The sequence below is a fragment of the Melozone crissalis genome, unplaced genomic scaffold, assembly GCF_028551555.1.
Source record: "Melozone crissalis strain CALT ecotype California unplaced genomic scaffold, PUWL_Pcris_2 ptg000038l_1, whole genome shotgun sequence".
NCBI classification, from domain to species: domain Eukaryota; kingdom Metazoa; phylum Chordata; class Aves; order Passeriformes; family Passerellidae; genus Melozone; species Melozone crissalis.
Genome location: NW_026535816.1, coordinates 7,017,970 through 7,032,038, shown reverse-complemented (window position 1 = coordinate 7,032,038; position 14,069 = coordinate 7,017,970). Strand labels below are relative to the sequence as shown.

Here is a 14,069-nt window from a genome sequence, read left to right as displayed (position 1 = left end):
CTGCCGATAGTGAGGTCTCTTTAATTAGGGCGTTATCAGAACTAGGCCTGATTAAAATGTGCTGAAAATAATTGAAAGTTGTGCATCTGGTGGAGAACGGGGCACGCTGGAGACATCCAGTTGTTGGAGGAGCCCAGCTGGATGAAAGAGGCAGGCAAACGAGAAGAGGGAAATTGGGCAGAGGTTTCAAAGCCTTAGCTTCCTACCCCCCGCCCCATCCCATCCCAGACTTGGCAGAAATGTCATCACAGAGCCAAGGTAGCGTCTTTCCCACGGTCGGAGGAACCTCTAAAGCAAAAAAAAAAAAAAGGAGTTCAACCTTGAGGAGAGCCAAAGCAGGAACACTTTATCCATACACCAGAAAAAAAAAAAAAAGAAAAAAAAAAGAAAATAAGGAAAATAAGCAAACACTCTTTGCCGAATTTCTCCTTGCCGTAGGAGCCCTCTCCGTGCGTGTCACCGAACGCAGCTGTGGCTGAGCCCCAGGTGCGGTGCCTGCCCGAGGAGAGCCCAGCGTGGCTCCGTGGCTTGGGCCATTACAGGCTCGGTTTCTCCCCGGGCTGGGGAAACCCGCACGCCAGGATGGAGCGGGCTTGCAGCTATTTTTGTCCCTCGCCAACTCGAATTTATCTCCCTCGCCCTTCTTCTCTCCGCTTTCTCGTCCCTACTTCCGCCCGGCGCTTATGAATCCCCTGCAAAGTCTAAAATCTTTTCAGCTGTCTTTCGAAATACATCTTTCCCCATCAGAGTCCCTGTCCCGGCTCCGGGCCGCTCCTCTCCCGTCCCGCAGCTGGAGCTGGGACCCCGCGGGGCTCGCAGCGGCTCCGGGGCCTCGGCAGGGCCGAGCCTCTCCCCAGCTCCAGGGATGCCGCCCATTTTCCCGGCCGGCATCGGCAGCAAGGCCCAGGAACCCCTCTCTGCAGTTTGCTACATGAGGCAGGGGCCGGGAGTCGAGGGCAGCAGCGCGGTGGCACCGGGACCGCGACCCGGTACTGCCCGGGGCAGAAGTGCGCTGAACTGAACAACCGGGCTCGGTGTGCGCCGAACGGAACAACCGGGCTCGGTGTGCGCCGAACAGCCCCTGCCCGGGGCAGGAGTGCGCCGAACAGCCCCTGCCCAGGGCAGGTGGGCGCTGAACAGCCCCTGCCCGGGGCAGGAGTGTGCTGAACTGAACAACCGGGCTCGGTGCGTGCTGAAGAGCCCCTGCCCGGGGCAAGTGGGCGCCGAATAGCCCCTGCCCGGGGCAGGTGTGTGCCGAAGAGCCCCTGCCCGGGGCAGGTGTGCGCCGAACAGCCCCTGCCCGGGGCAGGTGTGCGCCGAACAGCCCCTGCCCGGGGCAGGTGGGTGCCGAACAGCCCCTGCCCCTCGCTGCAAACATCGCCCGGGCCTCGGCCGCTGCTCTGCCCCTCGCCCCGCAGCCCGAACCCCCGGGCTCTCCCGGACGGTGTGTCCCAGCCCCTCCATGGGTACGCGATTGCTCCCGCGGGGCACAGCAACCCCGAGCTGGGTGCGGGGAACCCCATCTTAGAAGCACAGAGACCCTGGCCCGGGTCATCCCGCTCGGGCAGGGCCCCTCTGGCACTCTCTGCCCATCCCGGTGCCCGGAGGCTCGGCTGCCCCGCTGCCCTCCGCCGGGCAGGGCGGGCCGAGCCCGGCACACCCCGTTCGCTCCGGGGCCAGATGAACGAGGGCGAGCGACACCCCAAAGGTCTCTGACCCCTTTTCCTTTCTCCCTGGCGCAAATGTTTACACTGCAGGCACTGGAAGAAGAAGGATGAGGTCTGCCCCCGGTGCCACACGCGGGTGACCCATTGCCCGGCCGCTCAACCCTCGGGAGCCTCGCAGGGCACCGCGGGCAGATACGGCACAGCCGCTCCCGGCCGCGGAGATGCGGACAAGAAAGGACGAGGCATCCCCGCTTGAGCATTCCAGCCCGGGAATACTCATCCCTCCCGAGGTTAATTCGACAAGGGGCTTGAAAACACAGCGCTTTTCGGATTCAGGACGAAGTTTGGAGGTTTACCCCCCCAGCCACCACCCCATCAGCCCCGAGATACGCAGCGGGAATTCTCTCAGGCCGCGGGCCCCAGCTCCATTGCAGGGCTTGTGCCGTCTCCGGCCCGAACAAACCTTTGCGAAGGCGAGGGGCTGCTCCAGGCCGGGGAGGGGGCCGGGGGGCTCCAGCCCGCCTGGCAGAGCCCCCGCTGCATCCGCTGCCCCGCAGGACGGGTGGGGGCCGAGCAACTCCCGGCTCCTAAAGCTCCTAAAGCTCCTCAAGGGAGCGACGTGGCCGCCGCGCAGGGAGGGAAGGGAGGCACGGCGGGGCCGCCTCGCCTAATCCCGGCTCGGGCAAACACCGGGCTCGGGGTTTCCATCAGGCGCGGCCCCGCGGGGCTGAGCGGGCTCCTCCGGGGCCGCCCCCCGACGCCGGCAGCGCGGCCCTTACCCTGGTTGCGGATGGCTTGCTGGCTCTCCAAGCAGTTGGGCAGGTAGGGCCCGTTGGGGAACATGCGAGCCTGGCCCGAGGGCGGCTGGCTGGGCGGCGGGGCGCCGAAGGGCCCGTAGCGGCAGGCGCCGGCCGTGCCCGTGAACTGGCCCGAGAAGTGCACGGTGAAGGCGCTCAGGTACTGCTCCTCGTGCGGGTCCGACCCGTTCCAGCTCGGCTCCTGCTTGATGAAGGAGTGCGGCCCCAGCGAGCCGTAGGAGGCCCCCGGGGGAAAGTCCAGCACGGGCGCCCACTGCGCCGCGCTGCTCACGGGCATGGCGCAGTTGCTGTTGCCCGGCAGGGAGGGCACGGAGGGCAGCAGCGCGTTCAGGTCTCGCACGTCGGAGCCCATCTGCTCGCAGACCTTCTGCCGGCCGCCGGGCAGCCAGTCTCCCCCCGGGCCGCACTTGTTCCAGGACACCTGGCCCCTGCCCGCCAAGCCGGAGGCCGGCTCCGGCTGCAGGCACCAGGCCGGCGAGCTCAGCCCTTTGGGGGAAGTTTGCTCCGCGACGCAGCTCCCCGGGTCCAGCCCTGCGGGAGCCGGCAGCAGCGACAGGGAAAGGTTGTTCTCCAGGATCGCCTCCGGGCTCGCACCCGCTCGCAGCGCGGTGTGCGTGCGCCTGCGTGTCTGTCTGTCTGTCTGTCCGTACGAATGTCCGCCTGTCCGAGCTAGGGGGGCACAGACGCCGCGCACGCCTCACCTCGGATGCCTGCTCGCCCTCAAGTTTGCAAAGCTCAAATAGAGGCGCTTGCAGGGGAGGAGGAGTCAGCCTCGCCGATCCTCCATTCACACAACCTCCGCCGAGGGGCTGCCCACAGCCCGCTCTGCTGAACCCGGCCGGAGCAGACGCGCGGGGGGAGGGAGGGGAGGCACGGCCGGGCCGGGGATGGAGGGGGAGAGGCGGCTGGGGGAGAATATATCTCCCCTACGCATCACTCCCACCCTTCTCCTGGTGCAAGCGCCACTAAATCTCACCCTAACGTCCCTCCGCTTTGGGAGAGGCCGGCGGGAATGTTAGAGGGACCCAGGTGGCCAGTAAGTACGGGCTGGCTGACTTCCCCCGCCAGCGCCCTGCGTGTCCGTGGGGATCCCCGAGGGCGGCGAGCCCCAGGCCCCGGGGACCGCGCGGAGAAGCCTCCGCCCTTGCCGGAACCAGGGGAGGTGACACGAGCCGGGCCGGGCGGACCCCGTTCCCGAGAGGGGAAAGCGTCTTTCCAGGTGCCTCTCCCGCTGCGGGAGGAACAAGCGGCTCCAGGAGCTCCTGAGAGCCGCCTGCCCGGGCCCCCGCACCCCGGGCCGGGCCAGGGGAGGGCTGGGAGCCCTTTACAAGGACCCCGGGGCCGGCGTGTGCCCGGCCCCAGCCCCGTCCCTCGGAGCTGCCCGAGTGCGAGGGGAAGGGGAAGGAAGCAGCTGGGCGGGCGGGGGAGGACAGCAGCGCTGTGAGTAACCTGCCTGTGGGACATTCACCTGGCGCTGCTCCCGGGGAGGCCCGGAGCCTCTCCTTCCTCCCCGGCCTCCCGACAGCGGCTCCTCCATGCCGGGGGCGGCGGCCGGAGGGGACACGCTATCCCGGAGGGGACACCCTATCCCGGAGGGGACGCGCTATCCCGGAGGGGACACGCTATCCCGGACACACGGCAGGGCTCGGGAGCGCGCCCAGCCCCACTGCCCAGAGCCCCGCCGTGCCTGCCGCGGGCAGGAGCGCTCTCCCCGAGGGCGAGGAGGGGAATCCTGCCGCCCTCCTGCAGAGCTACCCATGGATTACCGGGATAATCCATCACCCGGGGCTGCGCGGTTCTCACACCGGCCCCGTCCCGTGCGCGTTGTCACAACCGCGAACCGGGGTCACCCCCGCGCACCCTCACCCTCTCCCCTGCGGCGACAGCGGCGACAGCGGCGCCGGGAAGGCTCACCTGCCGCAGGACACGCCGAGCCCCTTGTGTTCCCGGTGATTTCCTACCCCTCGCGGCATCCAAGGTTGTCGCCGGCATCGTCAGCGTCGGAGAGACTTTTTAAGATTCAAAGGGTAAATGCTACAACAAAAGAAATTAAAATAGGTCGTTATTGGAGCAGCCGAGTATAATTTCATTTTCTCTTAAAAGTAATTAGTCATAACGGTCGGGTTTTTGTTGTTAGTGAAATTATTTTTTCACTAACTACTTCATGGAATTCTCTTTAAAAATCTCTCTTTTGGCGCATACATCTATTTATTACAGAACTCCATAAGGGCGAAATATTTGTTCGTTATTTTTGACGCTAATAAATATCCCCCAAGTTCACAGGAGGACGTGACACCTCGGAGCCCACGGCAAACCCGGACACGGCGCTTGTGAATGCGGGGACATCGCGCTGACCTTGCTGCCCGGGCTCGGGCTCTGCCTCCCGCTCCGGCCGCACCGGGGCTCCCGCACACCGCGGGCACCCCTGCCCTGCGGGATCGGGACAGGGGCTGCTGCTGGCTCGGCTCCTTTCCGTGACGGACCCACACACCAGGCTGGTTGAACTCGGTACCTCAAAGGTCTTTCACAACCCAAACGATTTTATGGTTGGTTCTATGATCTCCGGCTCGGCGATGGACACCTTACATATAGGAATGGAAGCCTTTGGCCAGCCTAAGCGGGGTATTTGATTTCCCATAAAAACTAGAGCTCTCTAGGAGCAAACGGAAATGCGTTTCCCTTAGAGGGCTGTTTTTCGAGCTAGCACAGGGGTTTTCTATTTTCTCGAAATAACCTAGCTTGATAAATCATCTAGAAAAGGGGGAAAAAAAGGTTTTCTTGATCGCTTAGCTCTGCATTACACCACCTGGGAGGAAGAACTGCCCAAGTCCTTCCAAACCTTCTCCTCTCTCACTTTCCAGCAGCGAAACAACACGACCCCTTGGCCATTAGCGCATCCTTCCTCCCCGCGGCTGCTGGCGAGGCTGGGTGGACCCCGGAGCTGCCGGCTCGGCTCGGCTCGGCTCAGCCCTGTGCTGCATCGAGGGGTTTGGGTGCCCAGCTGAAAGCGATGGCCGAGGAGGTGGCAGCTCAGGGGACAGCTCCTCCTTTGTCGCTTTCCAGAGCCAGGCGGTGCGGAACATTTTGCCCTGTCCCCTCCAAAGGCGGCCCGACCCAAAACTCTGTCAGGCTTCATTGCCCGCGGTTCCATAGCTAATTCCTGATAACGCTCACTCCTCGATTGTGCTCTGCAAGGTTAAACAATAGCCGGAGGAGGATTGTTCCAGCGAGTCCCACTCGATCCCGAGAAAAGCGGGCTCGGGAAGCTGCTTCAACCTGAGCACCGCCGCCGCACCTCCCTCCTCCCCAGCCGGCGTTTCCCTCTGCTGTGCTAACCAGCTACGGGACCGGCAATTCCCACTGAACTCCTGCACGATCCCCCCGCGGTTCGGAGTGGGGCGAGACTGACTGAAACAGAGACAAATCCCCAGCCCTTCCCCTCCTGCTCACGGCGCTCACGGCACGCAGGGGGATCTGTCTCCTTTCACTCAGGGAGCTGATCGGAGTTTGATTATTTAAGCGCAGAAACAAAGCTGCGAAGCATCTCCAGGAGCGCAGAGGGCACCGGGGCAGGAACTCATCACGGCGGGCCCAATCTCTCATCCCTCGCTGCCGAGAGCTGCGAGCCCCACGGCAGCCGGCGAGGCGGGACCAGCCTTCCCCTTCAGCGCGGGCTGACGTGGGCACTGGAACGCTCACCAGCTGCCTAGAGGACATTTTGTTTATCCCCTGAGGGTGAAAGAGTTTTGTTGGGTATTTCTGAGAAGCAGAGGCGCGCTGACGGGAGCGGGGCGCTGCGGTGCCCCCGAGGCAGCGGGGATCCCTGCGGGGACGATGCGAGCATCCCCCGCGTGGCGCTGGACCCCTCCCAGCACGGCCCCGGCCCGGCGAGCGGCGGGGCTCGGGCCATTATTGTACCGTAAATCTTGGGAACGCTGGAACTAATTACGGAGAGGATATGTCTCAATTTGTTCCGCATTAGTGCCGCGCCGGGACGCAGGCACCGAGCACGGGAAATTGATGGGCCCGGCCCGGGCCGGGACTGGCGGCCCTGACCCCGCGTTCAACCCGGGGGCGGCCCCGCTCCGCCTCTCCCGCACCTGCGGGGCCCGGCCCGCACCCCCTCGGTGCCCACGGCCGGGAGCACCACGCGGGCTCCGGGAAATTTATTAGCGTGCTGCTAGGACGGGGCTCGGTATAAATCAGCGAGCTGTACGCGGCCATAAAGCATCCCCGAGCGTCCCGCCCTCGCCGGGGTTCTGGTGAAGAGGAGTTCATGGAAAGCTGGTAACGTCTTTTAGACCTGGAGTATGTGACGTTTTTGAAGTCTTAGGTATCGATATACAGCAAGCTGTCAATATACAGTTAGATATATAATCAGGGATGTACTTATGTACTTATTATATTTATATTTATAAATAATAAAACCATTACATAGAAATTTTATAGGTATTTTTTACTCACATACAAAAGAAATTTTTAGGGAAAAAAGCTCTCGGGTAATACGCTCGGTTCTTGGCATTACCGCTAATGGCTTTGAAAGTAATACAATTATTATTTCAGCAGGAGAAAATAAAAATGTTCTAAAATGCAGCGTATTATAAATGGGTGTCTGGTAACTGAGACTTGAGGAATTAATTCCTCCCAGGTTGTAGCATGCAGATCCCACTGTAAAGGCACACTGAACTCTAAATGCAATGATATACAAACACATCACTAACAATACCTGGCATGGACACCAGTTCAAAGAATTCTTTGAGCCACCTGGGACAGCATCTTTGAGCACAGGTACATACTGGAATTGTAAACCAAACATTTACACATTCAGAAGAATTAGAAAGACTCCAGCTGCAGTGCACAAACACTGCAATGTCCTCGGTACCTCACAGGCAAGGAAAGGCACCCACAGCCTCAGGTCTCACTAACTGTGGGGTATTACAGCACAGGGACAGAAGATGAATTGTCCTGTCCCATTTTCTTCACAGACTGGCCATGAACACGTTATCCTAAACACTACCCATCCGTGCCTTTTATCTATCAACTTAATTCTTTAACAAGCACACTTAAACAATGTGAAACCCAAATCTCCCTTTGTTCTGGCAAAGCCCTTTTGCAGCCCTGTGCAGAGATCAGAGTGCTTCCTCAGTGGGAAACAAGAGGGCTCCAGCAGCTGCTCTGTCTTAGCTGAGAGTCTCAACCCCTTTTCACTGGGTTTGGTTCACTGTACACACCTCCGAGGAACTCATCCACGTTAGCCCCTGACTGAAAATGCTGCAGGGCAAGTGTTCCCACTGAAACCAGTGCCTCAGCTGGATGTCAGCTCTCCAGGACTTGTACCACACTGTGGGGAAGGCCAAGCATGTCCCCTGCCTGAGGATGTTTGGTGAGCGTAGAAGAAAAGGAATGGGGACAATGTGCCTAATGCCTAAAGCAGAGGAGAACCAAAAGCCCCTGGGTTCTGTTCAATACTTTCCCAGAGAAGTGGAAGGGGTGCCAGCAGTTTTGCCAGAACAATGGGGGACTCCTGCAGCATTTGTGGAGTGCTCGGAGACCTTGTGTAAGCAGAGAAAGGCAGATGGTCGCATTTTGCAGCACAGCCCTGTGTGATGTGTCAGTGATGTGACCTGTGAGGGGGTGGCAGGGCTGTTGCAACACAGCAAGTCCCTCCTGCCAGGCCAGCAGCACAGCACAGCCAACACCCACAGCTCCTTCCTAGCCTGGGCAGACATTCCCCTGCCCCCAGGCCCCCAGCACAGCCCTTGGGCTTCCTTAGAAACAGAGCAAACCCAGTCCTCTGTAACCACAGCTCCACGGAGGTGTGCGTGTCTCTCCTCTCCCTGGCCTGCACCTACTGCTACGTGTGGATTGCAGCAACAATCCACAGAGAAGCTCATTTTACTTATCCGGATGGCTGGAAAAAACCGGGCAGCAAAAATGTACCCCCAACTGAAACAAGAGTTCTTCCCCAGTTCTTAATTCCAAGGCTTCCCACTCAATGTGGCTTTCGGTCAAACCTGAAGGTTTACGGGCAAACTCTCCCTTGTGTGGGTGGGGGATATCTGGTGTGGGCTCGAGTGGGAAAAGTCCATGGTTTCAGGACATCAACCCAAGAGAGAGCTGCTGCAAGCAGGGACAGAAATCTCAGTACCTGACACAATTCAGAGCTGCTGCAAGCTGGGACAGAAATCTCAGTACCTGACACAATGCAGATCTGCTGCAAGCAGGGACAGAAATCTCAGTACCTGACACAGTTCAGAGCTGATACAAGCAGGGACAGAAATCTCAGTACCTGACACAGTTCAGAGCTGATACAAGCAGGGACAGAAGCCCCAGTACCTGACACAGTTCAGATGGGCTGTAGCTGTCGCTGTTTTCAGATCTGTGACTGTCACTGTCCAGCTGCAGCCTCTGCTGCCCCCACAGCTCATGCAGAGATGGGCTGTGCAGGGACAGCTACGGACAAAGCTGCAGGGAGAAGTGGGGGAAGAAAGGAGAGGAGGGAGGGAACCCACGTGTTGAACTTGCCTCAGAAGTCAAATTTCTTCTTCGCGAGAAGGACATTCCTTTCCCTTCAGATTTTATGTCTGTTTGAGTGCACTAAATTCATCTGAGTGCTGCTGTGACACAGGAATTAAAAGCACTGAGGGTTTGCTGTAGCTGTTGAGTCAGGGGTGCAGACTGATCAAATCTACCTCTTGTTTTTCTTCCTATTACATGAAAGCAGAGTTCAGTAAAGTTCACATCGGAACCAAGACCTGCTTTGTGATGCCTTGACAAACCTTTCCTGATATATTTATCACATATTAGCCAGAAAGAAAGAAGCACAAAGGAAGCCTGTCAGCTTGTTATTTATGTTTTTTAAATGAAATAGTGAAAGGAATGAGCAAGTAAGTGTGATTCCTTTCTCTAGATTGCAGTATCATAGATTAATGGCTCTATGAACAGATTTGCAAGTAGCACCATCATGTTTGTCAAGATATTAAAAAGTTTATGAGCAGTTGCTTAGGAAAACCAAGATAAAGCCTATGGAAATCTGATACTGGTCAATGGTGCATTTATTCAAAACATAATACTCACTTCAAGTCCCCATAAATCCTTTGCAAATGAAACTTCCATTGTGATCACTGTTCCAGATCTAAATGATTTATTTTTGTTCCTTTTGTAGACATTAGATAGATCTCAGAATGTACAAGTTATGTACCTACTGATACGGAGTTAATCATGCACCCATGAGATAACAAATATTAAATTCAAATAAGAAGATATTTCAAAGAAGGACTATCTTCACAATAAATTTGGTTTTATTTATTTGTGGATGAACTGGCATGAAAAATCTCACATTTCTGTGGGATTTGTTTCAAATTCAGGGCTTCCACAGTCCAAAACCCTGAAAGTTCCTGGGAGCAAAGTAGACATTGGATCGTGTGCAGTTCCAAAATCGAGTTCTTAGCAATATTTAGAATCACAGAACGCTTTGGGTTGGAAATGGCCACAGAGGTCACCTCATTCCAAACCTCCTAGCACGGGCAGGGACACCTCCCAGTCCATGAGGTTGCTCCAAGCCCCTGGCCTTGAACTCTTCCTGGAATGGGGCAGCCACAGCTTCTCTGGGCAATGCCAGGGCCTCACCACCCTCACAGCAAAGAATTTCTTGCTAATAACCAATCTAACCCTGCCCTCTGTCAGTGTGAAGCTATACCCCCATCTCTTCCTGTCCTTGTGAAAGTCCCTCTCCAGCTCTCTCCTAACTGGAAAGCTGCTGGAAGGTTCCCCAGAGCCTTCTGCTCTCCAGGCTGAACAAGCCCAAATCTCAGCCTGTCCTCACAGGAGAGGTGCTGCAGCCCCCTGAGCCCCTCATGGCCTCCCCTGCTCTCAGTGCAGCAGCTCTGGGCCCTCTGACTGCTGGGGAGCCGGGGCTGGATGCAGAGCTCCTCTGGCACCCCCAGAGCAGAGCAGAGGGGCAGGATCCCCTCCCTGCCCTGCTGGGCACGTTTGGCTCTCTGGGCTCTCACTGCCAGGTCCTGCTGAGCTTCCAACACCCCCATCCCTTCTCCTCAGGGCTGCTCTGCATCCATCCATCCCATCCATCCCATCCATCCCATCCATCCATCCATCCATCCATCCATCCATCCATCCATCCATCCATCCACCCATCCACCCTCAGCCCAGGCTGTGTTTGTGCTGGGATTGCCCCAGCCCAGGTGCAGGGCCTTGCACTGCCAGGTCCTGCTGAACTCCATGAGGTTCTCCTGAGCCTCTCCAGGCTGTCAGTGTCCCTCTGGATGGATCCCTGCACACACTGAGCGTGCTGCTGGCAGCTTGGTGTCCTCCACCCCACTGTCCATGCCACTGATCCCAGCTGATCTCAGTTTCTCCCTGGGCAGCAGCAGCCTGTGCAGTTTCTATGTGCTATGTGCTTTTGAGGAAATGGGTCCTACTGCTCTGAGAAGTTGCCTGAGAACAAGGAATGTACTGAAAGGCCAAGCAGAAGAGACCCACCAGGAAAGAAGCCTCTAAACCCATTTTTGTGACTTCATGATCAGAGCTCCCCAGCTTCTGGAAGCCATGTGGTCTTCACTGCCTCTGGGTTTTTGAATGCTTCTTTCCTAAAATGCTCAAACACAAATGGACTCTCAGTTATAAACCTACTCTCAGAACCTCTGGGCAGATGTCAAAATAAGTTCAGCAAATTGGTTGGATATCAGCTACAAGCACACTTAATTTTTCATCTGATAAACTTTTCTCTGAGGAACTCCTGGAGTCAGCTTTAGCCAGACACCAGATCTATAATGAAATAATTTTGTGATTGGGTAACACAAACACCCCATAACAGCTACATCTGCTTTATCGTGGAATGAAAGTTCTTGAATCTGTTGGATAAGTTCTCTGGCCAAATACAGATTTCAGAGTATTTAACACTTGCAACGTGCTCCACTCCAACACTGTGTATCAATGCAGATATTGGGAAGGTTTGGGCTCAGAGTTCTGAGGACATACACAAAGACATTTGCAATTGTCACCTAATGCATCTTCAGAGCTCCTGTCACTTTGGACAGCTCAATCCAACCCTGCAGCCTCCTGCCCTTAGCACCAAAGAACCAGGATCAAGCCCACAACCTCAGAGGAGGTAGATTTTCTTCAAGATCTGTAATTTTATTCATCAAGCCTAACTAAAAGAGAAGCCAGAGGTCAGACAGAGCTCAGGAGATGCTCTGGGCTGCCCAGCAAACCCCAGGAACCTCAAACACAGTTAAAAGAGGGGAGCATCTCCACTCCCGGGTGCCATGTTTTGAGGTGACTGAGAGCTGTGCTTTGTGAGGCTCTGAGCAGCCTTGTACAACTTTTCCCAAATCACACAAGTCCCCTGGGAAACCTCAGTAATCAAACAAGATCTCGTGGTCAGGAAGCTTTTCTTCATCCAGCCGATTTTATTTCCCCTTCATCATTCCATCTATTACTCATTACATCCTCCTGCCAAACTCCACATAATTCTTCTGTCTCTCTCTCTCATGCCTCCATGTTTCATTTACATGTAGACCACTAAATTCTTTCATCCAGGCTTTTCCTACCCCTTTATTCAGGCAGCACATATTTAGTCCTTCCCATTTTTCCAGCACCTCTGCTGAATAGAAGCACTCCAAATTGAACAGATATTCTACAAACAATGACATTTGGCAGTCTCTACACATAGAGAAAACACAATGATTAAATCACCTTGAACAACTGAGTGAGAGTTCAAAGCCATAAAATTGTCATATCAGGACAGGGAACTTTGGATGACACTGAAAGATCAACTTCACAGGAAGCCCTCAAATAATGATATATTAAAAATAACCCCAAGTTAGCTTTACAGTCCTTGTCTCAGGGAATATGTTGTTAGGTACACATCTGCAGTGATTTGTATGTACAAAATATTTTAGAAGTGCTCTGCCACTGTGACATCAGGCAGATACTGGGAAGCTCATACCACCCTTACAGTCTTACAATATATTCTGGAGCTACAACATAATTATTGTTCCAAGATGTATACTGCAGTTCATGTCAAGGCAACTTTTTACATAATTAAATCACTTACTGTTGAGCAATTCATGCTTCAGATGTTAGAACATCACTGTGCTACAGAGTTACAAAAATTTGCTTCTATCATCATATCCTGCTCAAAGATGCAGCTTCTGCAGCCTTTCCCTGCTAGAATGTGGGGTTTAGCCATAAACAAGGCAAGATCATTCCACAAAGCAAATCATGCTTCATCTACATAACTTAAAATTTTATAAGCTTAGCTTGAAAGACTTCAAGTTTAGTCATCTGAAGATGATGACCATAGTAATTTATCTCTTTGAAACCTGAGAGCACTATAAATTTGGAATTGGGTTTATATCCAGTTAGCAAGTATGATCACCTAGATAGACACCCATTAATGAGCTTTCTGACGAGACATGGAAGGTCCATTTGGCATTACTGAGAGTTTCACCATGCCCAGGAGAAGGGTGATGGCTGCAGAAATAACACAGCTAACGATGTGATCTGTGGGAGCTCCCAACATCTGAGCAACTTTCAAAGGGAAAAGGGCAACTGGCAGATTTAAAGGACCAATGACACCCAACAGGAGGAGACATCCCAGCGAAGCACCTGCAGCTGCCTGCTAAGCCTGGACCTCTGTGGAGCACAAACGGCACAAAATGGGCACTTCCCAAGCAAGCCAAGCCCAAATATTTTGACTAGAATTCTGTTTTTGCAGGATGGTTTCTGCCTTCCCATAAAGCTACTCTGTCCCTCTTTCCCCCGCTTCTGTGTTTGTTTTCCTCCCCACAAATGCATTCCAGTCATAAAAAAGAAGGGTGCACACCATTCCAGTCTTTGCCAGGGAACTGAAAGGAGCTGCAGAGCACAGAGCAGGTGCCAACCCTTTTTATTCCAAAGCAGCAAGGTGGTCTGATTTCCTGGCATCTATTTACCAGGAAAAAAGGGGGTGAGGAGAGTCTTAGCCCTCCTGCCCTCACCGTGGGCTGCTGCAGCACATGGCTGCGCCTCACCTCCTGCAGGACTCTTGGCTGTTCTCTGACTTCTCCCCCTGTGAACTGGGGTCACGTTCTCTCCAGAAAAAAAAAAAAAATAGATGTCACAAGGTATGCAAGGTATCAGGCCCACGACTGCTGACAAATCTCTAAGCATTTCTGTGGATTATGCTGGAAGCATATTCCTGGAGATACTGTTCGTGTTTATAAAGTCTTCTGGGGTGAACATTGCTCAATGGAAAAGCAGCGCAGAAATTTAACAAAAGCTACGCTGCAAAAGGCAAAAAAGTAATTCTCCCACAGGAACTGAAAGGCATTTCATACATGTCCAATGAGACATTAAAAATAATTATGTGGAAGAGTAATAGCTCCCTTGGTTGTTTTAATATATTTTTGTCTACAAACAAGAAACGTTCTCTAAACTGCTGCCTTGGCTTGGCTTGAAAGGTCTCTCAAACAAAAGCCCTTCGAGTGACCCTTAGATTATTAAAGCTCAGTAACAATGAATGTGGATCTCAGTTCAAACAAAGACTGTAAAAATAAAAAGACAGCAGTTTTGGTCTTGGAAA

The 14,069-nt window shown here is 54.7% G+C and overlaps 1 protein-coding gene across 2 annotated transcripts in view; it reads right to left on the bottom strand.

Annotated features, from left to right (window-relative positions):
• The window catches only part of WT1 (WT1 transcription factor), a 31,535-nt gene extending 28,698 nt beyond the window's left edge, over positions 1 to 2,837 (bottom strand). For both annotated transcript variants that reach the window (XM_054283717.1, XM_054283718.1), the window contains exon 1: positions 2,447 to 2,837. In XM_054283717.1, coding sequence (XP_054139692.1) covers positions 2,447 to 2,837 — 391 coding nt within the window. The remainder of the gene's footprint in view (positions 1 to 2,446) is intronic.
• Positions 2,838 to 14,069: the final 11,232 nt, after the last annotated feature.